At 38.9% G+C, this 27,949-nt stretch overlaps 1 protein-coding gene across 2 annotated transcripts in view; it reads right to left on the bottom strand.

The window, feature by feature from the left end:
- NEBL (nebulette) overlaps positions 1–27,949 on the bottom strand; it is a 253,116-nt gene that overhangs the window by 178,327 nt on the left and 46,840 nt on the right. For both annotated transcript variants that reach the window (XM_065050836.1, XM_065050837.1), the window contains exon 3: positions 3,725–3,809. In XM_065050836.1, the coding sequence (XP_064906908.1) occupies positions 3,725–3,809 (85 nt within the window). The remainder of the gene's footprint in view (positions 1–3,724; positions 3,810–27,949) is intronic.

Genomic DNA, 27,949 nt, shown 5'->3' with positions numbered 1-27,949 from the left:
TGTCTCTATTCTTTATTTAGAGGATGAAAGACCTTAAAATTCATTTTTCCTCAGTCAGGAGGAACACTGTACTGAGGAGTTTTCCAAAATGGGAAATCAAATTTACAGCCTCTCCTAAAACGCATTTGTGTCTCCTTCAAACTACAGAGTTGAATGAAAGCCCATGGAAGCAAAAGGCTAAAGGAGGGGAAAGCTCTGAAATTATATTGTATAGAAGGAGAATGTTCTCTGGAAGGCTTTTAATAGTTGCCCTTTGACTAATTTTTCGAGTGTTCTAAAAAGCAATCCATTTTCTATTGACTCCTCCAGAAAACACTATTTTGGTTTTGTTTGTTTTCCTCTTGTTATGTTAAGTCAACATGACAGCCTGGCACCTGATGCTGACCTTAATGGACTCTTGATAGAGGACCCCACACTTCAACTTAAAATGCTGTCAATTGCTGCTTAAATGAAAATCAAAACAACAAATTTACAAAAACGTGTCTTTGAGCTTATACAATATTTAATGGTGTTTCCTTTATCAACTCCCCTGGCTTCTCTGAGTAAGACAAATAATATTTCTAAAGCTACAGATTTGGAAAAGACACTTGGAGTCATGCAGTTAAACACAAAGTTGTGCCTCTTCAGACCTAAATGTGTTAAAGATGTTTACTTAGAAACTACGAATCAGTTATTACTGTAAAAAAGCATTTCTCCTTACTCAGAAATTAATGTAATTTTTTACATTAATTAACACAGAATTTGTTCAACATCATGTTGTCACTGCATGTGCATGTCCTGCACAGCACTGAAATAGGATGAGACCTGAACAATGGCAAATTATGTATCGTGTATTTGTTTCAGGTGGGAGTCTTGCAACTCTCTCTGAAAAGGACAATGGACTAGATGGCCAATGGGGCAGATTCAGGATGGCAATTTCGCTGTCCTTATACTCTTCAAAATATTACAGAAATTATTCAGAATTTACAGTTTTATGACAAAATTTAAATTGGATTATGAAAAGTACCTGGAATCTATATTTCAGCATTAAAATCATGTACAAATTGTCTACTTTAAGCAGTCTTGATGTGAATCAATACTAAGGAAGCAAATAATGACCAGAAACGTTACAAACTTTCTTCCAAGTAGCTAAATTTGTGCCCTTACGATTTAGTACTGTATTTGCATCAAGTGCAAATCTTTTAAGGTCTAATAAACTTGAAAAAAGCTACATTGTACAAATTAAGGGTTTCTGTCCATTTCCATGTTTTATGTAGTTCCTCATCTAGCATTTTATGCCAGTGCACTAACAGTTGCAGCAAGTTTACACATAAGAAAATAAAAAGTTTCTCACTGATATTGCTTATCCTAAAATACTAAGTCCTCTGCGTACAAATAGTGAACAATAGCAGACCAAGTCTCCGTCCACTTCCAAAGTGCCACATCACCATGTTTCTAAATAAGAGAGGGAAAGACATTTCTCTTAGAGGCTCTAGAAAGAGATCACACTCCTTGGGCTATTCAACATTTAGGCAAGACAGACAATTGATACAGGTGAGTTTGGAATGTGTGAGCTAAACTAAGCCCATCATGTATCGGGATAGGACACAGTCATAAATCAGAACTTATTCCAGTCCTTACTACATTAGTCTTAACTCAAACTGATGCCTACCAGATGTCCTCTACACCCCCCTGACAATTCTCAACATCCCCTAGTCACTCAGAAGTGTTATCCTAATAACCATGGAGAAAGTAGACTACTTTAAGACAAGATACATTTCCTAAATGTGATTCTGATCTGTCTGTACTTCATACAGGAAAGCTGTGCTCTCTAAACACCCAAAAAGGATTTCTCCCATCCATACTTTTCTTAACCAACTTCAAACAATTTCTCCAGTTAAAATCTACCTGCCTACAGAAATCAGTCTCATTAAAATCTGTCTGTTGCCAGTACTTTAAAAAATATGGCTTTGGAGGCTTCCCTGAGGACCTTTTACATGGAGCCTCACAATTCACAAGAGTTAAAGAACAGAATTGTGAGCACAAGGGTTGAAATCTTTGCCTCAGCTTTTTTAGCCACAAGCTCCTGAGGCAGGTGACATAGCCATGACAAAGTCAGCAGCTTCTCTTCCATTCTGCCCATCACCAGGAAGTTGTCAAATTGGACTTGTGTAGCTGAATCTTTATAAAGTACCAGCAGGCAAACCCACCCATGGTGTAACTGATATCTAGGGGACAAGCGGACAGAGGCAGCCATGGGCAAAGCATACATCTGATTGCTTTAAGTTTTAGTCCGAGATTCATATACATCCACATGTGTGTGGCTGCATATGCAAATACACAAGACAATTCAGTAAAAAACTGACAGAAAGAGGAGTAAAATTTTATTATTCTCCTGAACCCCAAAATTTTCTGTCAAAACACTGAATGAATAGTAGGCACAAAGCTAATTCCTTTCAACAGATGTGTAAAAAGTATCCTTTACAAGTTCCTTGACAGAATAGTAACTATGGTACACAGGACTACTGAACTACAAGAAAATGAAGAAACTCCACCCTGAAGTCAAGAGGAAATATATGTTCCACAAACTCTCTTCTTTCCAGACAGAAGAATCTCAGCAGGAAAGAATTTCTCTAAGTTTCGTGATCAACAAGTGTAATGTCAAAAGGTGAAGAATTTTTAAACATGTATATCATGCTAAATATCTGTGCTAGCATTTCTCTAGCACTCCTTTGATTTTGTTTCTGTTTTCTGCTACAGGTTTTAATTACATTGATTGACAAAGATAATTAACAATTTATAATATGAGATTGCAACTAAATCCAGACTAAAACCACAATAGTAAAAACTAAAACAATGAATAAAAAATGAAATTAATAAAAAATTATAAAATAAAACAACAGCTTTCACAAAATAAAATGCAATTGAATATTATCAGTTTCTCAGACAGATAGGCCAAATTCCAGTGTTGCATAAAATCAAACAGTAGGAAATTGTTTGGGGGGTTGGGGGGAGGGTGGGAGAGAGTAGTAGTCCAAATAGTAAGGAATTAATACCAATAACAACCGCATGTTATAGACTACCGAGAAACAATGGTAACCAAACATCATGTCTGCGTCACATATGTCTTCATTGCCATTTTCTTCTTTCCCCCCTCACTTTTCTTTTTACATTTTAATTCTAATATATATCTTACTAACCTACATAAGTTTTGATTGATAACATATTTATCACAACTGGCTTACAGACTGCTCCATATATGAGTTCACAAAGGACATAACAGATCCATAAGCTGATCATTCAGTCAGTTCAGTGTTGACAAGTATTAAAGGCTTATAAATGTTTGTTAACGACAAAGTAATTGTTTGCTAATCACACAGCTATTTTATTATGAAGTCTGATGCAAGGTAGCAATGACAGTTTGTCTAAGGCAACAGAACCCTTTGGACTGAGCTATAACATTTCAAACATTAAAAACTACTTAGATATTTCATATACTGTTAAAAAATGAAGGATTTCAGTGATGTCAATGGACTTACAATAGCATGGTAACTAGTATAAGTGAGAATCAGAAATAAAGCCCTGAGTTTTGCAGTGTTATACCAACCTATAAATATTTTTTTTAGAATTAAATTAGTGTGCTACTACATATCAGTACAAAGAAATACTAATACTACTTAGAAAAACTATAGAGAAGGGGACTGACAGTTTAATATTAATAAGACAAAAGACTTATTTAATTTACCTGACTCTGCAATTCACTTTGTTGCTTCAGGCGAAGATTTTCTGGTGTATCAGCCACTGTAGTGAAGGATTGCTTTGGGTAATGTCTAGAAGAAGAAGCACAAAGCCGAACGGTAAATATTTACACATGCTAGAAAGTTAAATGCATCCCAGCACTCTTTCCTACATTGTACCAAACTCTTTCATAGTTTATTGGGTTTGTGTTATAAGTATTTACTCTAAAAATATAATGTCAGTCATGCCTTGCTGAAACAACATGAACTGGTTTCTGTAATGAATCTAAATCCTACCCATTCATCCTGCCCACTGACTGCAGAGGCCAACCAGCCAAAATTTGTTTTCAATAGAGTGAACAAAACTATGTTTAGCTGCAGTGTCTTTGTATAGTCGTGTGCTGAATAAAGACTAAACTAAAAGGCCTTAAAATACAAGCGTTTTAGGGAAACTGCAAAGTTGCATCAATGAGTCCAGCTGGTGTACCATGGTATCTTAAATCCATTAGTGCAGAACCCATAAGATCACAGCAGGGTACTGAAAGGTCAAATGCTTTAATAGTAAATGTGTCAATATAGTGCTGTACTATCCACTACCAAAGGCTGTAGTGGCTCAGAACTGCAGTCTATCAGGCATCCCTCTTTGTATTTGAAACTTTACACCTTTATAATATGTTCCTACTATTCGCTTTGGCATTTCTTTATAAAGAACTTTAATAGTCGAATTTTCCTCATTTACAGAACCATGATTTCTTCATTTTCATGTATTTACCCTGCAACCTTACAGCCAAACAAAAAGTTCTGTTATAGGAAAGACCACAAAAAACAAGAGGGAAATAACAAAACTAAACAGCCTATCTCAAAATAGGTATAATATCATGAGTCAGCAGCACTATGTGGAAACAGATTTTACTAATTACTTCTCAGCATCTTCAGTCTCAAACCAAAATATTCACCTCGCAACCACATGAGGCACTCATGCCCTCAGCTACCACTTACAGCTTCCCACGTCTGCCAGCTGCCCCATTTGTGCTTCTAACATTTCAGAGATACAAAATGACAGGCAGAGCATAACATTTGCAGCATAATTCCTACAGAGGGAGTAAGCAGTATCTGAAGACTGAGGCTCTGCAGTACTAAACATCTCCATGTTCAAACTCCAGGCTACCTCTAATGTGTTCTTTCAGCAACTAGTTCAGTCGCTATAGTTCCATCATAAAATTTCTGTGCCTTGTAAAAATAATACTTATTTTCACTCAAAACTGTATTTTGATAGAAAGTTTTCTTTCCCATTTACAAGTTTTACTTCCATGAGGTGCAAGGTTTCAGTAAAAAATAAATAAATAAATAAATAAACAAACCACACAAAACAAAACAAAACATTTTTATCTGAAAAAATAAAACACCCATGAAAAATTAAGGAGGATTTCAGTTTTTAGCCAAAAGCTGAATGTTTCCTGCTCAGAAATGCAAAAGCAATAGCTGATGAGAAATGCTGCCTGGATTTCATACAGTCCACTCTGCTATGGGCCTGATCCTTCCCATCAAACAACCACCTGCACTGTCAGACTTCTACACTGTCGCACAGTAGAGCAGACTGATGCATCAAGAGGCTGTGGAACAGCCCCTCATTTATGATGTCCCTACACAGGGAAAACTGAGAAAATATGAGACAACCAGGGGATTTGGGGATCCCAAGGACTAATAACTGCACAAAAAAGAGCAAAGATGCAACACTTTGATAGAAGGAAGCTTTTCCTGACAGAAATATAAGAGCCAGCCCAGGTTGGATACTGACAGACCGACAAATAACACCTCTCTAAGTCTAAAAGTTCATGGTGAAATACATTCCCACCCATTATGTTAGCCACTTGTCTCTGATAGCTCACTGAAAACTAAAAAACAAAATTTCTAGGCATGACACCATCCAGCCTATTCTTTTGTAGTTACAGCCAAGTCCTCCCATGTCCCACCTAAGCTGTAGCTTTGGCCAGAGAACCCATTGGGAGTGCACACATCGCTGCCTGTCTTCCTCCCTTTTCAAACTAGGGGGTCCTCCATCACTATCCCACTTACAGCCAGACGACTCCAGCAACACACAGGGACACAGTCCTAGGCTTTGCTTAGAGGACATCAACTGGAACCGGCTCTTGCATGAAGCAGATGGTACCAGCAGTTTTAATACCTTGGGACAAGCAAGATACTTCCAGAAGGGCTGCTGCTTTTTTTTTTTTTTTTTTCTCCTTTATTTCACATCTTCTCTCTCACCCCTCTTCTGTATAGAGGAAAAAACAAATGCCAGACTGATCACAAGGAAGGCCATAAGCCCTGTTTGGAAAGCAGCAATGGACAGATGGAGAAGGCAACAAGCCACCTCACAGTCAGGGCTTGCTGATATCCGAGGAAGATTGTAGCAATGAACAGTGCACAATGCACACCTTAAAGAATAGTAGCCTTTTCGATATCCATGAATAACTCACATAGGTGACAGAATCCCTGCCCTTAAAAAAAAATCAACTGTCACACAGGCAATTAAAAAATTATGTCATGCATGTTTTGAATGCCAAAAGCATTCCCACAAACTTCCATAGCCCTGCTTTGCATTGTGGTTACATACATTGGTACTGTGATCACAGAAACCGCCTGTACTCATCCCCTTTAACATGGAGAGCACAGTGTGGGACTCAGCCCAGATGGGTTCTTTGGCCTAGTCTCCTTGTGAAACGTCTGCACAACACTGAGACAGGTGTCACGATCACAGCCTTCAGGGGCCCTGATAGCAGTAGCCTGTAAACCCAGGCTCCCAAATTAAACCTCCTCTCTATTTTGAAGCATTAGACCGTATACCTTGTCCCTTTCATACACCAGCATTTACTTCTGAACATTTGCAAAAGAAATAGTTTCTTCTACAATTAATATTCAGAAGTTCACAGGTATCTCAGCAGTCAGAGCAAGCTGCTTAAGAACTAACATATCTAAGATCACTACTTATTTCAGAAGCATATATAGCTCTGTGCTTCAAGTAAAAAATATATATATATATGCTTAGCCTTGAACAAGCAGTGCTTCATTATGCTTGAAATTACTATGTAAACTGCTTATATCAATGAAAAGTATTTGCACTTGACCATGGAAGCAAACAACACACATGACAGAAGTGAAAAACCCTGCTGAAATGCAAATCTGCCTTTAAACTGATCATATTAACCACTTATCACAATGTATTACAGTGATTAAAAAATAATAATAATTTAGCAAAATTAAATTAGCAGAGCATTCTACTATGGCTTGTCATTTTAACTGTAGCTGATTTATGAAACCACCCACACAGTACATGAAACCAGAAAGACATGGGTTTAGATACATCCCTTCTAATTTATGGAAATTCTTGCCTCAAAACCATTTAAAAGACAAATGTTAAATTTAAATCCTATCTTCAGCATTCACATTTTGTTTAGGCTTACTTATGGTATGTTTTCAGGATCATTAAAAATATTGATATTTAAGACACTATCTAAAAACCATCAAAGAAGCATTGTACCACTGGATACTTTTGACTGAAAAAGAAGGTTTGTTAAACACAAGCGTTAAAATTATCAAATCTGCTTTTTAAGGCTATACCATGTTTGTTAGCATGTTCTGAATAATGATGGGTAACTGGATGGCAACAGCCTTTAATTCAAAAGGCTGACAATCCTATCATGGGCCCTGGTAATCCATTGCTCAGTTTCCCTTTTGTCCAAGATGATGTCTGAGAAAAAGCAGGGAACTGGTTAAAGAGGTTCATGTCATGTCAGCTATTTAATAACAATGTCCAAAGGATTTTTTTTGTTTGTTTTAAGTCGTTATTAGTAGTCTAAGTCTACTTAGCAATATGTCTTACTACGCTAATGCTATTAGGATTAATCCTGTATAAAGACCTATACAAGAAGCTCCAGAACAAATCAGAATACACAGTATGGTGTCTCTGCTGTGGGTTACTGTATTGCCTGCTTCAGCTGCACAGCTTGATTAATAAATTAAATCACAACTCAATCTCTGATTCTTTTGAGGATACTCCTTTACTTTTGATACTTGGAAAAAACAACAGTAAAACCTCCAAGAATTCAGGAAAGTACCTGAAAGTTTTCTAGCTTTTCCAATTATTAAGAACAGAAATATGCTAAGTACTCATTTCATTGTAAGGTTTCATCAAATTTTCCATGCTTTCAAACCAACAAAAGGAATATAGAACATGTTCTGAGAGATAATGGGATGAACTTTCAGTCTTCTCCATTTTGAAAAAGGACAGATTCAAAGCCTGAGATAAATTCAAGCTTGTACTGAAATTAACTTGTTCATACCTGGTTCTTGTTCATTCTGACTTGTCCAACACTCAAGATATGATTAATAGATTTTTTTTTAATTATTTTTCTAACTGTAACATTAACTCTTTACAGTTTCAGAATTACAACCCTTGCCAGAATTACTAGATTTCTGTCAGGTTGTCTCTACCTAGAATAGTTATTCCATAAATTGCCCACAACATACAAGTTGTGCTATCTTTTAAACAGAGAACAGCCACAAAATTATTTCCCTTCTCCTACTCAGAGAGTCAGGTCCCTCAAATCTTTTCACAATACCAACTACCATCACTGGTTGCCACATTAGGCTGTATCTGTCCTCTCCTAATTTTTGTTTGTAATAACTGTTCTTCTAAGTAAAGCCAGCTCTAGAAGATAAAGCAGTTTAAAAAAATACACGAGAATATAATTATTTACAGTTGTAGTAATACAGAGTGGACTGCTTTTCACCCCTTGTCTTGAAACTCTGCCGCTCACAGAAGGTCATGCAAGTTGCACAACAGTAGAGAAAGAAGCAGTAGGGGGGAAATGTTGCCCACAGCCGATTTCTTGCTTTGAAATTCTAACTCAGTTGCCCTTTCTGCTCTGAAGCTCCAGAAGGGATTTTGCTGGGTTTTCCATTGTGTTTTTAACTTTCTGTACAGTATTTCACATTTTCATGTGATCATAAAGGCTTTTAGAGGAAGAATAATGTAACCAGTGGATATGGCAGTATGGCAGAACTCAGGCAATGAAGTGGACAAGGAAGATTTCACAATTCCTCATAAGCAGCTCTGAATATGGCATTCTCTTTGGCTGCTGGTGTCTACCTCACTGTATGAAGAACAGATATTCTCCTTGCAATTAATTTGCTCTGGAAAACCTTTTCCTATCTTTGTCTTGTATTGTTCAAGGGACTTATTTTTTCAGGTATTTTATTTGTGCATCTGTACTTCTTATTTGAACTAAAAGAGAAAGTCACTCCAGTATGCTGGCTACAGACAAGTTCCTATTTATGAGAAAATTCCCACAGAGAGATGGGTTTGTATTGGTTTGCAGGAGATTTAGCAAACAGTAAGATCCATGAAAAAAAAGGAACAGGCAAAGATATTCCACCTGCTTGTTGGGGTAAGCCATAAAATCCTTCTTCCTGGAGCAAATTAAAGGCCACATATCACACTATCATACAACTGGACACACGTTGCACATCATTGTGCCATCAAACTTGCACTTGATACCTGTCTACAGAGATCCATACCTGGGGCTCCCTTCAAAAGCAAAGGTTAGGGACCACATTAAATATTCTGACTGATATCTGGCCACAAGACACAAGTTAGTGCCTCAGTGTCCTCCACTAGAGGCTGAAAAAATGAGCCATTTACTGAAAAATAGCAAGGCAGAAAATGCTGTTATTGTTTCAGAGAAAAGACTAAAAAATGAGTAGTCAGTACTAATATCAAATTTAATTACTCTTACTATTTGAAACTCCATACAGAAATTCTACTGAGCCAAAATAGTGGAGTGGTTATCTCTGCAATTCTATGTCATATAAAATAGAAGATCAGAAACCACAGAGAAGCGGACTACATTCTAATCTTATAATCACTGGCAGAAGGGGCAGCTGCGGAAAACAGGTCAAGATAGAAGATCTGGAAACTACACTAGCTTATTTTAGAATTTAAAAAGCTGATTTATTTTGAAAAATAAGTAAATTCTTGTAAATTCCCAACATTTTCACAGCCTGTATCCAAAAGCATTAACATTCCCCAAGTGGCCAGTATTGGCCAAGTTCTAGGAAAAAAGTACTGAGGTAACAACATTAAATATTTTGCACTTACAATATCAAATATGACCAAGAAACTTACTCCAAATACATTTTCAGATCTTGGTCAGCAGCTAAATGGGTCATCTGAATTCACAATATTCCCACACTGAGACTTTTCTTTCAACCAGGTCCTCTGAAAACTGCTCTGAGCAGGGTCAGTGAAGACAGAAGGACAAGTGCCACCAGGCTACCGGCACTGTGTCACCCAGGCTGCTGGCCACATGCTTCAGCAGCTGGCACAAAAACCGAGGACTGCTGTCTTCCAGCTTCTTACCCAGAATTGCTTCAGAATCAAAAAATCCCCCAGCTCTTAGGTGATACTTGCATATTCTTCCCATTTCTTATAGTTTTCTTTTAACTCTCTCAATTTCATATTTATTATACATATAAAGATACATTGTTAAGGGGACAGGTAGTCTTGCTTCATGACAACTTCGGGTCAAAACCTTTTCTTTTTAAAGATCTGAAAAAATGCAGCAGATGGGACACAGTTCACATTTAAGAAACTTATCATATAATAAAAAGAATTGCTATAATACAGATATCAGCCAAGTGGCATCTGGATTTAGCAGAAAGATCAAAAAGAGTAAAATCCAAGCACCATGAATATCAAAAGTAGAACTGCCAGAATTTTCAGTGGAGCCAGGCGCTTGCCCTTTCAATAATTTACCTGTTCCTCAGCTAAGGGTTGCCAATGCTTGGGGAGAGAAAATGAACAGTAGCCTCTGAGAACTACAGGGCAGCCTGGAGCTGTGCAGGGGCCCATCAGCAGCACAGTGATTGGCATTGACAGCAAATCAAGATGCGAGAGCCAGTGCTGGAGGAGGATCCACGAAATGCACAGAAACCTCAAGGAGACTTGGAAGGCAGAGGCAACGGTTGCAACACAAATTGATATATTAATACAAAACTCTGACTCCAACAGCAAAATCTGTCAAAGAGCACAGGAAATCAACCAAGAAGGGAGAAGACGCATACATATTTTACCATTTGCCACAACTAAACTGCTCACAGGATATCACCCAGTGAGTTCATCCAGAGCTCATCTGGGTTTATATGTCACCTATGTACAGAAAACGCCATAGATGTTTAAGAAAACTTAGCTGTACATAACTAACTGCAGGGCTTCCCATCTTACATATCAAGACTACCAGATGTTACCAAGTTTACAGTCAAAGGTTTTGTAGTTTCCTTTCTTCCAAATATTGTAATATTTCATCATCTCATTTGTAATCACAGATATGTATATTAAAAACATTTATGTAAGTGTCCCACACAAAATCTATTTTTATTCAATTAAATCTGCCAAACACTATATAGGTGGGGTGGGTTGATCCTGGATGGACACCAGGTGCCCACCAAAGCTGCTCTATCACTCCCTTCCTCAACTGGACAGGGGAGAGAAAATACATCGAAAGGCTCTTGAGTCAAGAAAAAAGATGAGGAGATCACTCAGCAATTGTCATCAGGAGCAAAACAGACTCAATTTGGGGAAATTAATTTAATTTATTGCAAATCAAATCAGAGTAGGACAATGAGAATTAAAACCAAATCTTTAAAATATCTTCCCCAACCCCTCCCTTCTTCCTGGCCTTAACTTCACTCCCAATTTTCTCCACGTCCTCCCAATCCCAAATGGCACAAGGGGATGGGAAATGGGGGTTGTGGTCAGTTCATCACACGTTGTCTCTGCTGCTCCTTCCTCCTCAGGGGAGGACTCCTTACACTCTCCCCTTGCTTCACCATGGGGTCCCTCCCATAGGACACAATTCTCCATGAACCTCTCCAGCATGGGTCCTTCCCATGGGCTGCAGTTCTTCACAAACTGCTCCAGTGTCAGTCCCTTCCACAGGCTGCAGTCCCTCAGGAACAGACTGCTCCAGCCTGTGTCCCCCATAGGGTCACAAGTCCTGCCAACAAACCTGCTCCAGCGTGGGCTTCTCTCTCCATGGGACCAGAGGTCCTGCCAGGAGCCTGCTCCAGTGTGGCACCCACGGGGTCACAGCTTCCTTCAGGCACATCCACCTGCGCTGCTGTGGGGTCCTCCCCAGGCTGCAGGTGGATCTCGGCTCCACCATGAACCTCCATGGGCTGCAGGGGGACAGCCGGCCTCACCATGGGCTGCACCACGGGCTGCAGGGGAATCTCTGCTCCAGCGCCTGGAGAATCTCCTCCCCTCCTTCACTGACCTTGGTGTCTGCAGAGTTGTTGCTCTCACATGTTCTCCCTCTTTGAGGCTGGAATTGTTGTTGTGCATGTGCTGTTGTGCTGTGTGTGTTTTCTTTTTCCCCTTCTTAACAACATTAACCCAGAGGTGCTACCACCATCGCTGGTGGGCTCAACCTTGGACAGTGATTGTCTCCTGGAGCCGGCTGGCATTAGCTCTGTTGAACATGGGGGAAGCTTCTCACAGAAGCCACTCCTGTAGCCCCCAAAACCTTGCCATGCAAACCCAATAGAATAGGTAATTTATTTAATAATTTCTTTTCCAAATGGAACAACACGTTACATTAAAGTGCATCTTTACAAGTAATAGAGCTTAACCAGCATTATTTCCCTGATGTTCCAACAGCACATCTAGCCTTTTCCTATATTTCATACACGGTAAGGCACTTTTAACAGAAAGTCACCATTACATCAGAGCAGTGTTGTACCCCAGCCTGCCAAATCTGCAAAGAATTACTCCTTCTGTGTTTGTATAGCGACTTGAACTTCCTCATGACTAATGAAGACATGAAAGGCCCATCCAAGCAGCAGTTCAAGATAGGCTAAGCTGACCTCCCTTAAACATTAATCAAGGAGTATTTCAATAGATTTATTAACATTAAATATCACAGCATAACAAAGAAATGGCATAAGATAAAAACCACATTCATCATACGAATATTGGAAAAATACTGTTTCAGTACTACGACAGTGTATTTACAAAGGGAAGTTGTAGGGACAGTAAACACCTGGACACATTCCTGTGTGATCTGCTCTAGGTGTAGCTGCTTTAGCAGGTAGGTTGGACTAGATGATCTTCAGAGGTCCCTTCCAACCCCAACCATTCTGTGATTCTGTGGAAGCACTCAGCATGGTAAGGTCTTCTGATACTAAGTCCATCCACAAGCAGAAGAGAAGTAAAACTTGAATCAATTTTAATAATGTCCTTTTCTCTACCAGCTTTTCAAATGCAACAAATACAATAGAACTTTCATTCTAAAATTTTTAATGTCAAAAATCTATGACAATAACATAAGGGATCCAGAAACAGTGATTATCTGCTGCTTACAGCTTGTATTAAGCTTTGTCTTCAAAGACATTATCAATTGAAAGAATATTTGCCAGTAAAAACTGAAATTCTCAGTATGTGACTCTTAGGTCACATACTGGTAGACCATGTCTGTAATGAAATTGGAGTGCAGTTGTTACACTTTCCTAAAACTGAATGGAGAAAACTAGTTATAAGCCCAAAACCCAGAAAACTGAATATGGACTAGATTTTCTCCAGCTCCCAGCTTCCATATTTTCTAATTCTTAACTCTTCTCCTTTGTAATCTTCTTGGCTTTTAATCTTTATGCTTTTCTTTCTTTCTTTTGCAAAACTATAAAACCAAGCTATACTAAACAATTAATTAGTGCTTCTGAATTCCAAAGTTATAATTCAAAGACATGGCAAACAGGACAAAGGGGACACTAAAAAGGCCCTTGGAAGTCAGAAGATAAATAAGTGCTAGGAAGACATCATAGGTTTTGTGGACCTCACAAAAAAACACTATTTAGATGGTTATCAAGAGGGTAGGAAATCTAAGACCCCTCAAAGATACAAGGCCTTTGCCAAGTCATCAGACAGTCTAAGTGAGCTTGAGTCGTAACTGACCAACCTCCATGGGAGCAACAGAGGTGACTCTAGAGAGCTGAGCCATCTCTGTGATGCACTGCTCCCTTCAGAGGGACTGTTCCTGCAACTAACTACAGAAGCAGAGCTCATATTTTGCAACTTAAGTAATTTAGACACTATTAAATAACTGGGGGAGGAGACCAGAAGGGAGATGGAAACAACTTGTCTCCAATGTCTTAATATTGTCACCTCTTTAACTGTAATCGCAGTGTGTTACGTATTTGTCCTCTAAAACTGTGCCAACATCAACTCCAAGCTAGGAGCAAAAAAAGTAAATTAAACAAAATTATGTTTACATGTGTGCTAGAGGAAAAAAAAAAAAAAAAAAAAAAAAAAAGCTGGGTTTTTGCCACGTGTAAAATGAAAGAATCAGTAGCGCAAAGATTCTATTCTGCTTTTACATTTCTAACAGGTTTGGCAAACATTAGCATATACAGATTCACAGTTGAAAAAAATATTCAGTATTTCCTTTTTTTCAGCCCCCAAAATAAAGAACTTGACTTGTTATTACTACTGGTTTTTATTTTATTTCTTTAGAAATTATTATCTCTTTGGAAGGGTTTCCAGGTTTTTTAATACAGTACAAGTTTTAAGTCACTTAATACTGCAAAGAAGTATCTTGAGAAAGCGTGGATTTGTATTTTTGAATTACATACAATATTTCTAGTAATTTCAAAATTTTACTAGTTGTTTGTTCACACATTGTAAATTTTAAGCAGCTATGTTGTCTGTACAGTTCTATGAATTTTCTCTAATGTATCCACTTGTACAAAACTGATATTAGTAGAATAAGAAAAAAAAATTATATCACATAAGCATCTTATAAAATATAGCTTATGCTAGTATAGCATATAAGATTTCATATTACAGTACATTTACCTATGCAAAGTTTTTGCATTACACATCCCACTTTTGCTTGCAAATGAATAATACATTCAATAAAGCCTGCTTTGGCTGATGTTTCTGAAAGGGAAAGAGAATGTAGAACCAAACACCGTAATTTTTAATGTAAAACCTTGGCAAAAGTCAATGTATCATTAAATTAATTTATTACAGTTCTATGTAACACTTCATAGGCCCCTCGCAATGACCAACAGTTGTTGCAAAGGATGTCATAATTCACAGAGGATCCGATCTATATGTACCAAATTCTAAAGCTTATGTAATCAAACCAAACCACTTCTTTTCTTTGTATTTATTTATTTACCTTGAAAAAGCAACAACCAGGTAACATTTTCACTAATACCTGCAAACACCTTCAGAACTTCTGCATACATGATGCTCTCTGTTCCTTGTGGACTGTTAATTATTTTGACTAGGATCAGGTGCAGCTGCCATTGTTAACAAAATCCTCCGTCTGTACTGCCACACAGACTGTACTCTCTCCTCTTTGCTTGCTCTCTTTTCCCTCTGCTTGAAAGTATACCACCATGTATCTCCCCATAAAGTTCGGGGTTGGTGTCCCAGCTCTTAATATTTTTCAATGAAGATTCAGGCAAATGAATGAGCTTTATGTAATTGATAGAGCATGGGCTTTCTTATCATGTTCTGGGACACATACCCTAAACTCCACCCAAATACTGCTTCAGAGACCAAAGCAACTGCACTGGATATCATCCGAGGGGATGTAAGAGTCGGTCTCAAGATGGAGCAAGTTTCCACAGAGAAAGTTACTTGAGCAAGCAGAACTTGATAACATCTCCTGAACTTTTCACTCCTTTAGCCTGAAGACCTCACTGTTGATCTGCCACTGCAAGCAACTTCAGATCAAAAAGGTAAAGAAACATCTTCCATCTCCCCCCTTGGACAGAGGAGTACAGCTATTGAATGGCTGCCGATATCCTAACAAATTAATGCTGTAAGATGGAAAATATTCGCAAACAAAACTATGTTAGTTGAATAACATATAAGAGGAATGCAAACCATTCCAAAGTTAGTTTACAGACAGACTTCCCAAAGCATAAACCAAGTATTTTAACTACAACAAAATACAGAAAAAAGAATAATTTCCATGAGCTACATAAAAATTCAGCCTGTAAGAGCAGATGCTTTGTCACGCTGCTAGATCAAGTGCAAAAGAGGTGAATTATGGGATAGATGGAGAAGAAAGGAAATCACTGAACTAATCGTGAAAAGGCATGATATATGCAAGATGAAACGAAAAGCTCATGCTTCAAATCACACAGCTTAGCCATTAAATAGCATTTACACCACAGGAACACAGAAGACCTGGGAGGGTATTCATCATCATGAAAGAAAAGTGAAATACCTCATAACTCTCCTCCTTATTCTAAATGCTGCAGGCCACAAATCTGTCAGATGTCACTGTCTGAGTCCCTGCTACACCTATTACTACCTTCCTGCAAACCCATCAGCTTCTAGATCCTCCATGGCCAGAGCCCTCAGAGGGCAACTGAATTTGGAATGAAACTGAATATGTGTCTTTGAGTAAGAGATAAAGAGAGAGATGATAGGAAATGCAAAGCAAACTATTTGTAGCTGCTGTATTGAAGTTCTCAATGACTTTCAGGAAATACGTTCACATCTGAAGCTTGCACATGAACACCTAAAACCAGTCACGTGATTGAAAAAGCGTTATTTGTACAATCAGTACCACCTCTTTTCCCTGCTAGCATAAAAGAAAGCTAAATAATTAAATTATCATCTGAAGAAGTTAATAAATCAAAGCTGAAAAAACACAGAGATGCCTTTAAAATGACAGAGTACATTTCAGGTGGTAAATTTTTTTTTTACAAAAATGTTTTTTGTTCTGCTATTTTACTATAGCACTATTTATTTTTTCACAATATTTTATTCTAATTACATACAGATTATTACTAACAAAACCATTCACAAAAAGCAACAATAAAATACTTATTTTATAAAAATTAAGGAAAAAGCAATCAGGAAATAACTTCATCATTTATAAGCAACTTTAACTCAATTTAGATAGATTCACTAACTTTTCTATTGGGAGTTAGATTATTTTTTGTCCTACAGATCTACTGATAATCTGTGCACACAGTGAGCCAGCCAACCATGTCTGTTCACAGAAGTAAGCAGTACGTTTTCACCAATTTCTTGCAACTGAGTGAAGAAGCCTGAAGCCTCTGAAGCAGCTCAGTGACTAAAATCACCCAAATGCCAGCCAACTGGCATCAAATCACTGGTAAAGCACATGGCTCCCTCTAGAAGCCCTTTGTAATTCACGCTAAAAAAATCTTTTAGATTCAAAAAACTCTGTATTTCCTGTATATTTCAGAAACAAAAATACTATTTTAAAGCTTAACTAGCCATAAGCCTTCTGCCAAACCTGAACTGCACTGCAAATGTCTCTTGGATATATAATTCTATTTCCTTACTTGTACTGAGAATAATACTGCTGGGGACTTCATGTGAATGTTTACAATTAAAGAAGTCTACTACCAGACCGGAGCATAGAGCTCCTTCCACAAACAGGTTTTAGCACAAGAACAAATGCACCAAATAAAAACAGCTTCAATATTCAAACTAGAGCATTTCTAAGTGCTCCAAGCATCTCTTAAAACCACAAAAACTGAGAACACATTTAAAATTTAAAACACATCACTCAAGTCTGCAGAAGAGCTCAGTTGTGCCATGTGTCCTTCCTCTGACTGTCCTCCTGCACTAGCACACATAAGCCTTTGACTGATGGATCTCTGTTTGCATTTTCATCAAAATCCACAGACAAAGATTGGAAAAGCATTTAGCATCATCACTTCTACTGAACTCAAGGTGAGAAAGACCGCACTTGAGAAAGCTGAGGTGTCTGTGAAGCAGAGCCACAGGCAAGAAAAACAAAGTTTAAACCTCTGCACATGATAGACCAAGTTGGTCAACCAGTTGGGTAACCTTGTCATAGAAAGAAATTAAGTTGGTCAAACACGACTTCCCCCTCATGAACCTGTGCTGGCTGGGACCAATGACTGCATTGTTATTCAGCTGTTTTTCAATAACTCCCAGAATAATCTTCTCCATAATTTTGCCAGGCACCAAAGTGAGGCTGACAGGCCTGCAGTTGCCGGGGTGATCCATCTAGTCCAAACCACCTGCTAAAGTAGGGTCACAAGATCAGATTGCACAGAAATGCATCCAGGTGGGTTTTTAATGTCTCCACAGAAATAGACTCCACAATCTCTCTGGCAGCTTGTTCTGGTGTTCTGTCACCCTCAATGTAAAGAAGTTTCTCCTCACATTCAAATGGAACCTCCTATGTTTCAATCTGTACCTGTTTCCCCTCATCCTATCATTGGGCACCACTGAGAAGAGTCTGATCTCCTCCTCTTGACATCCACCCTTGAGATATTTATAAGCATTTATAAGATCCCCTCTCAGCCTTCTCTTCTCCAGGCTGAACAGAGCCAGCTCTCTCAGTCTTTCTTCACAGAAGGATGCTCTAGACCCATAATCATCTTCATAGCCCACCACTGGACTCCCTCCAGTAGTTCCTTGTCCTTCTGAAAGTGGGAAGCCCAGGAACTGGACTCAGTACTCCAGATGCAGCCTTATCAGGGCAGAGTAGAGGGTGAGGACAATGTCCCTGGGCTTGCTGGTCACACCCTTCTTAATACACTCCAGAATACCATTGGCCTTCCTGGCCACAAGGGTGCATTGCTGGCTCATGGCCAACCTGTTGTCCACCAGGACTCCCAAGTCCTTCCCTGCAGTGCTGCTTTCCAGCAGGTCAGCCCCTAACCTCTACTGGTGCATGAGGTGCAGGACCCTACACTTGCCTTTGTTGAATTTCATCAGGTTCTTCTCTGCCCAACCCTCCAGCCTGTCCAGACCTTGCTGAATGGCAGCACAGCCTTCTGGTGTATCAGCCCTTCCTCCCAGTTTGGTATCAACTGCAAACTTGCTGGGGGTGCACTCAGCCTCTTCATCCAGGTCACTGATGAACAGGTTGAACAGGACTGGCCCAGTACTTACCCCTGGGGAACCCCACTAACTACAGACCTCCAACCAGACTCTGCTCTATTGATCACAGCCCTCTAAGCTCTGCCATCCAGGCAGTTCTCATTTCATCTCACTGAAATCTCAACTCATCCATTAATACTGGAATGCTTTACATCAAGATTTCCGAATAACGCCCTCCCTCCCCCCTTTTTTTTTAGTGGCTAACTTTTCCAAGAACCACAGAAGGGAATGTTTTTATTTTCTAAACCTCATTGACTGGCATACTCTTATGGGAATGGTAGACAAATTCCTCTTTCTTCTTAGCCTAAAGTTAAGAATAAATCAATAATTCCCTTCTGTGTAATTCCCGTTTCATTTTCCACTGGAACTTATCAAAAACCCCCAATAATCCAGAACTCAATTTGATGGACAGAATGACTCAGTTTCCATCTGCTTGTACAAATGTTTATGGTTTGATTTCATGTGCATGATAATGATAATATACTTAAGAGCTGACAGACTATACAATTTACTCATATAAACAATAGACAAAATGGCAGAGATTACAATAATAATGATGTGCTTTTCAGAGACAGCTGTAGGTACCTACCCTCCTATTCACAACTCCTGGACTTTCTGAGGTGCTGTCATGTTTGTTCTCTGATGCCAGGATAAAAATTGAATATTGGTTCAAAACTCTATTAGTGGTCTAAGTGAGAAAGAAAAAGACACTTATATTTAACATTTGAACGGGCAAATTTTGTTATGGTTGCTAGTTTCTTGTCAGTACTATGCCTTGATGGTAAATTTCACAATATTGAGAACTCTCATAAACAAATCATGTAGTTCTTTTTCTCCTCAAAGCCAGCAATTGCCAACTAAGGTAAATGAGGAAAATACAGCTGCAAATACTCATAATCAAAGTAAAACCAGTAAAGAGATGAAGGTGAAATCTTTGCAGTGGCCAGCATCGAAGCTGACCAGGGAAAAACAACTCAAACTCTCTCAGTGCCTTTCACTTCTTGTCCCTTTCTTCTGTTATTGGCCAAAAACTCTGCCCTTAAAATTTCGCCTATTGCTTCTTGGCTGAAAGCATTGAGAAGACAGCAACAAATGAACAAGGACTCTAACATGCCAGAAAGGGGTTCTGTTTCCAACAATAATTCTTGCAAAAAAAGGGCCAGCAGTACAGCTAAGCATATGTACAATTCTCTCTGTGCGGTGCTGCATACAACGATAGCCTTGCATATGTCCCACCATAGGTTACTCCACCACCAGCCTGACAACAGATGGAAGCAGAAAGAGACATACCACGGAGGCATACTGATCGCTACTAGAGAAGAAGGCTCAACCATCTGCCTCCCACTACTTGCACAACAATGGAAGCTGCAGTTTAAAACACCCCTGTTTTGTCAGATAGCCTTAGCCCTCTGCTCACACCCTGCATGGGGCAACATGGCTTCTCTTTACACAGGAGTGCACCTGGGGCTGTATTAAGGGGAACACAGCTAGCAGACTGAGGGATGCAAATACCCACCTCTGCCTGGCACTCACTAGACCACATCTACAATACTGCATCCAGCCATGAGCTTCCAATACCAGAAAGATCAATAAACTGGAATGAGATCAACAAGGGCTACCAAGATGGTCAGGTGGCTGTAGCATGTGCTCTGTGAGAACAGGCTAAGGCAACAGAGCTTGTTCAGCCTGAGAAAGAGATGGTTCTGAAGGGACCTAACAGCAGCCTTCCAACACTTGCAAGGAGTTGGAGAACTCCTGCAAGGAGTATCAAGAAGAGGGAGACAGGCTCTTCACAGTGGTGCCTTGGGGAACACAATGGGCATAAGTTGAAATAACAGAGGTTCAGACTGGATATAAGAAGAAACGCTTCCACCATGACAGTCAAGCAATGGAAGAGACTACCCAAAGGGGTTACACATCCTGAGATGTTTTCAAGACTTGACTGGTTACAGCTTACTCTGAGCAGGACCTCCTGAGGTCCCTTCAGTCTGAATTATCATATAATCCTGCGATAGCTTCCATTCACATTTGCAAGGCTCTGTACAGTTATATTCGAACTGGGGTGGCTCTTATGTTGTGGATAGGGGGGTCCATACCCAGCAGAACTTTACACCCTTGGTAAAATCTGAGTCTTACTTCCTTTTTGAACTGAAGAAAGTGCACCTGCTTGCACTGTACTCCAGCACACTGGAAAGGAAAATATATATCAGAATAGGAAATGTACTATTTCTGTGCAGTAGCCCACAGCAGGGTTTTCCCTGAGTTTCATCAAAGATGGACATGCAACAACGAGACTGAGCACAAAGAACAGGGTGCAGAAGTTAGGAGGTGCCAAAATCTCAGCTGTCTTGTGACTTCACTTGTGACATGAGAATTTATCCATGTATGTATTTATATTTATACATGAAGCACATGTGTAAGCATGTGCTTCAACCCTCCCAAATAGAGTGAAGTTGAACAAAAAGTTGAACAAAACACACTTTTTGCAATGAAAAACAAGTTCAGTAAATGTGCTACAGAATAGTAGTGTGTTCATGTGGCAGCTCTCTAGCCCTCAGCAAGAATCTTGTCAGTGCACGGAGATGGGCTGGTAAAAAATTGGACTGAGTGCAGAACAGGGCAAGGTCCTTTACAAAGCAATGACCGTTTTTTTCCTGTTTTCCCAGGCTACAGCAAATATTCCCACATGTCATGATTACCCCCATGCTGAATAACCTACCCTGTCCTTGTTTGTAGCACATTCCTTTCTTACACCATTGCTGTGTTGTACACATGCATGCACATCTACTACAACACACTCCACTGAGATCCCCACCAGTCCAAAGGTGCTCAGGCTGCAACTGCCCTTGAAGGAAGCAAAGGCAACCCAGGCTAAGATGGTCCTGATGCACACAAGGAGCAAGGACTGTCACTGGAACAGAAAGAAAGTGAACAACTGGGTCAGCAGATGAAAGTGAACTGTCTGCTGTATATGACAGCAGCACAGTCCCAAGTAACTCCAAGAAACACTGCAATGGGAACACAGTGTGGCTTCCCGTGGCTTTGCATCCCACTAACAACTGAACTTGGCTTAAGGAAGGGAAGGCCTGTTAAGACTTCTCACTGCAGTCCCCTTTGTAGACTACTGCCAGAGGAAAGACCTCGTGGTGCCAAAGTCTGACAGACATATCTGCACAGCACCTTATTTATTCCTCAGGACACACACACAAGGTGCCAGCAAAGGGCAAAATATTAGAAATAAGCAATAATTCAAAGACCAAGATGGTGAGGAGTCAAAATATCTAGCTACTTAACTGAAAGACTTCTTCAGCTATACCCTGCTTTGAATGTGGACCACAGACCTCTTATAATTAAAAGAGAAAATTTTCATAACTTTATTTATTGACCTCTGCTGAGACAGAAAAAAGTGATGTAGCAGAAATTAAAACAAAGCACCACTTTCAAATGTAAAACCTGTATATGCAGCCAGAACAGAAAATGCAAAATTATCTCCTGGTTTTGGTCAATGCTGTAACTTCCAGTTCCACCAATTACTTTCTATTTATTTTTCCAGTGAGTCTGAGAGCATGGACCCAGTTAATGGATGCAATTCAGAGATGCACACTCTCGTCAAATGTGACCTAATCCATATTAGCCTTAGCTACAAGTTTTGAGTTAAAGCAGTTTTGTGTTTTCCATTTCCTTCATTTAAGTTGATCAGTTCAATTTGACCTTTGTCTGTTTTTAAAAAATAGATTTCACATAGATTAGAAAACTAACCTTTCACTGAGAGGCCGAACCATCTGAATTGAGAGCATGCAAGGAAATAGGGAGGGAGAAAAAGGTCAGTGCTATGATAAAGTATGCAGTTGTATCTCAGGAAAAGAAAAAAAGGGAGAGGCTGAGGAAAAGGAGGGCCTCAAAACAATAGTGTTTCATAACTGAAGGAAGTGGAGGAGAGCAGGTGAAGAATAGGGCATAAACTATTTTCTTTTGTGCTAACATGCTATTAAATGACATACTGATAGAAATAGAGGGAAAATGGGTCAACAAAGCTAGAACAGAAGCTCCACATTGCTGTCTCTGTCCAGAAGAAAAGAGGACAGGATGGTCTTTTAGAAACACATGACATGAAATGCAAGCAAATTACAAGTAAGTCTCTTGTGCTTTCTATCATATGAGCTGCTCTGAAATGTCTAGAAAGCTGAACATGACTATCCGTCTCTGTCACTGGGAAAGAGAACACACTTACAGATCAATGGGAGCCACTCCCTGATTTATGAATCTCATATCCCTCATAGTAATTCTCATAAACATCATGAAACCACATGGTGCCCAAGTGTTACATTTTGTCTTTGATTTAGCTAAAATATATTTAAAACAAACAAAACCAGACCCAAGACGTTCATGTGCAATTGGAGGGTTCCCCACTGACGTCTTCTCAGCTGAGCCTCAGGAATGCAGAGTGTCCTTTACAATTCAAGTGCACTAAATCAGATCTAAAGAACTTCCTACTTAGAAGATAACATAAACATAAGATGCATTTTATTGAAAGATTCTCAGAAGAATCCCGCTTGGAATTGCAAACCAGCTCTATCTGAGTTTTTTAGTGACACATATCCTTAGCAAGGTGACCATTCACTGCTCCGTAAAGGCTTTACTACCATTTTTAATTGTTTGGGGGGTTTGTTTCTTTATTTTTAAGCTCAGTTCACAGCTCTAAGTAAAGAGCCCGACTTCTGCTAGTGGGTGACAGCAAACTCACAAAAGCCAACAAAAGGGAAAGGCAACGTTACCAGCAGCACACAAACAGTACCACTGTAGAACTCTATAACAAAAAAGAAAAATAAAATGGGAAAGAAAATAAAGGAGGCAGAGGCAGACAACCCAATAAAATAAAATATATACACACAGATACACATACATGGAGTTTCGTAAATATGAAGTGACAAAGGAAAAAAGAAAATAGCAAATTATTGAGGGGAAAAAAAAGGCAGAAACAACAAAAAACGACACTTTATTATGGTTCAGGGAAAATGACTCAGCATTCTGTAGGCCTACCATCCAGAGCCTGCTAAACTTTAAAAATCACTGGAGATATTGATTAGGTTAGAAATCACAACTACGGCAGCTGCATAGCAGGGAAAATTACTCCCTCACGACTGCAATCAGAAAGATTTTCAGGGAAGGAAACACAGAGGAGGGTACTATCATCATCTCTAATAAACACCAGTGCTGAAGCTGTAGCTAGAAGAAAGTGTGTCATTGGCAGCACGTGACTGTTGGCTGAGCACAAAAAGAAAAAATGAGAGAGAACTGTAATAGGAAAACACTGTCAAAAGCTGATCTTCAGACAATCACATAATGGGAGTCAGAATACAGAAAATTGTTATCGACTAATAATTCACTGGACAGCAGATACACAGAAAGACAGCAAATTAATATACAGAGGTGGGGTTTTTGTTTGGTTTGGTGGGGTTATTTTTACTTTTAGACTATTACTTTGCTGATAACTGATTTTTCTCTTTAAAAGGTGTGAATCCAAACAGAAACACAACAATGTTCAGCCACTGCAGTAAATAGTAACTGTCAGTCTGTTGCCAAGCATGGGCTCTCTCTCCTTCCCAGAGAAGGTATCACATAACGGGTTCTTAGTTAGCTGCCCCGACATCACCATATGGAATAAATCACTAACAGTTTTTAAGGTCAATGAAAAAAACCAACAATTTACATTGCCATAGCATACAACCAACAGCTATATAAAGTAACATTTTGCCAACAGATGCCCAATGCTGATATCTAAAACAATCACCAATACCTGTATGTTTGAATAAGGACCACCCAAAAGTACATGCTTTGCTTACACTTTCTTCAGTGAAGGCTTAACAGGTTTTGCTGATGGGACCTGTGATAAACCGATCCACTCAAGGAACGATCAGCAGCCCTCACTCAAAAATACAGTGTTCCAGCCAGCCTGTTGCCTCCTGCTATGTGAAACACAGTAAAAATTCCTATTGGGCATTAGCTAAAATGAAGAAACTGGAACAAATAACACAAACACCTCAGTAAAAATGTACAGGTCTGTCTCTGTCTGTGTTACTAAAATGCCACCAATATACATTTTTGGGTTTGGAGACGGTTCCCTACTTGCTCTGCAATACAGCCTCAAGAATGTAGCTATGCTCCAACCAAAAACACTTGCGGATTTCTTAAATTCCTTACCAGTGTCACTGTCAAATTTGGCAAAGGTGCAACAAGTGCTGAGAAAATTAAAGTTAACCTAGAATTTTCTTTGCTCAGTGAAGTTCCTGATCTCTAAAGGACACAGGTATATGTTATTCTTTTTTTTTTATGTTTTGTTTCTTTGTGATCTCTATCCAAAAATCTGACACTGCACCAAGTTTCAGCTGAAGAGCTGAACAATTTTCTGGTAACATGGGCTATGTACCCTTCTTGCAAGAGTTTTCAAGGCGCACATGTATTTCCTGACCAGTAACTTGAACACCAATAATGGTACAATCTGTTGTACCAGTGGACTAAAACAGTAATGAGTAGGTTAGTTGTAAGGTGACATAAATCAGGCTTTCCTCCAAAAAGGAGCTAACTGATTGTAATCAATTTGTCAGTGAGGGTGGAATTTAAATCAGCAATCTCATTTAAGTAACCACCAAGGCTGCCTCCAAACATCAATGGACTGCAAGGACCATTCAGTTTCCTCTTCCACTGTCATCAAGCCATTGTTTATCCTACCCAACCTCTCTGCATGTACTTCTTTGAAGTTTGGCATTAAGAGCATTGAAGATGCTCTGAGATACTATGAGTACTAGGAAAATCATTATGTCGTGGACAGAAATGGATGTTTATTGAATGAGATATTCTTCGTAAGCGTTAAGTGCAGTGTAAGTAACTATACTACTAATGGAAACCCGAAACTACTCTCACCCAGGTTTTCACTACTGCATCGGAGACACATAAAAATGCAGCTGAGAAAGAGCAGACCCAAACATCCTTTAGCATTTTCAGCATTTCCACATGCAGATAGATTATTAAAGTGCAGAAAGATGGAGGAGTTCTCCCAACCTCAGCCTGCTTTACAGTCCTGTATACCTAGGCACTAATTATATTTATATTTCACATGAAAAATTTAGTAAATGCTAAAAAATATTTATGTCTTCACTCGGGAATTTTTGTTCAAGTGTGACAGTGAACTTTGGAGCATTGCTCCAAAAAGTAACCAAAAAATATATTTTTTGTATCTGTTGACAGTCTAGGTGCAGAGCTATTGCACAAAGTGGAAATATTACTGTCATCATGAAAGGTGATATTTTAAAGTTGACTGATCTTGATTATATACAGTGCTAGTGAATTCTATAAACTTGGCACAACAAAGATACAAAAAAAAAAATCAAAAATGCCCAAAAAGGCACTAAATCAAGCACACATTCCTAGAATCAACTATTAGGTAACTGGGGAAAGGCACTGACTTTCGATTCACATTTTTTAGTGTAAATAATTTGAAGTTTGTATGTAAATAATATAAATCTTGGCAAGGTAATAAAAAACTGAGAGTCTCTGCTTGGGTTTCTACATCAAGGAGAAAAACCAAGCGAGGTACTTGCTGCAACCAACTATTACTGAGCTTCCCCTCTCACAGGAGAAGAAACTCAAGTCGAAGCAATCCAGCACAAGCGGCCCTGGGAAGTCCATCAGCTACTGAACCTGAATGAGATACTAATCAGTCCTGACACTCCTTCCTAAGCAATAATCATTGGATCTTATCACTTATCCTTGCTTTTTTATCAAGGAATGCTGCTGCACAATATTATTTTGGTTGCAAGGTAAACCCAAAGAACATAATACAGCATATGTTGCCCAGTAATTCAATATTGGAAAGATAATATAGGGTACTGTAGTTGAGAGATGTCTACCAACCTCACCAACACCTACAAAACATAACAAAGAACAGAAAAATAATCTAGTAATCCTCCCTAAATATGAATTACACATTGTGCAATAGCTGAAGCTTCGAACTATCAAGAAAACCCAACAGCTTGTATGATTCAACATTTTACCCAACAAGACAATATCCCACATTTAGACATGTGCCACTTTTTCAAAGCTTTTTCCCCTCATTCTGCAGCTAAAATGCCTTTCCCTTAAGAATCCACCAGATATTTTATCACAGATTTCAATCACAACTTGTTTTTCACTCACAAAAAAATCACGTTACATGCACACAAGAATAATACGTCAAAGGGCAAACAAACATCCTCCACACCATCATACCCTTCCCTGCAAAGTGCTATTCAGTTAGGATGATTACCACTAATATACCTAGAAGAGTGCTGTATAAATAGCTAAAAAAAATATTTCCTTGTACTATGTACTTTGTGTTTACCACAAACTTCTTCATAAAAAGTTTATTCAACTATTTACTCATCCACTGATATTCTAAATGCACCTATCCTTGTTAGGTCTCTTTATTCACTTATCTGGCACTTACTGGCCATAACAGCCGCCCATAATGACCTTAGTGTGTAGATGGATCCCGCTGACGAGAAGGCAACAGAAAGTTGCACGCATTGCAATGAAATACAGTACTTAGATCTAAATTTAGGAAAGTCAGGCAAAGCTTCATAGTCTCAGCCTTTTGCAATATACCACATAGTTTTTTAAATAAAAGCTGGTCAGTAATTAAGTCTTTCTGATTTGGCTACCTCACATTCTTAAACATTCTTTTGCTAAAAGCCTTTTTCCTCACACCAAAACTTAAAAACCAAAACCAAAAGCTAATTATTAACATGCTGATTAAATGAATGCTTAATGCTACCAAGTTACAAGGTGCTGTAATGTTTTTTCTTTCCTCTCAACAACTCTATCAAGAATATTTATTCGTCACTTGAATAATATTCACCAAGCACTTCATCAAACAAAGCCAACTACATTACTGCCCATTAATTTTTCACTTGGGTCTAAAGCCAGAACCAGTTTAAATACCTCACCATCTTTCATCCTGCATGTCATCACATTAATATGCATCTCCCTTCCCCCAACCCAAACAGTACCACATACATACTCTACATTGTCCCTTGATAATATTTGCTAGAAAAGATACACTGCCACTCTCCCCCCAAAAAAAGAGAATAAATTACCCAAAAAAGCTCTCTTGAAATCTCAGAAACAAGGTTAGAATATCTCCTATTATAGCCTGAATTTTACCAAGGACTTCATCAGCAATTAAGGAGAAGAATGGATATTTTAGAAGGCAATTCTGAGATGCAGTTTT

The sequence above is a fragment of the Columba livia genome, chromosome 2 (assembly GCF_036013475.1).
Source record: "Columba livia isolate bColLiv1 breed racing homer chromosome 2, bColLiv1.pat.W.v2, whole genome shotgun sequence".
In the NCBI taxonomy this organism is placed as follows: Eukaryota; Metazoa; Chordata; class Aves; order Columbiformes; family Columbidae; genus Columba; species Columba livia.
This window is presented reverse-complemented; position numbering and strand designations above follow the sequence as displayed.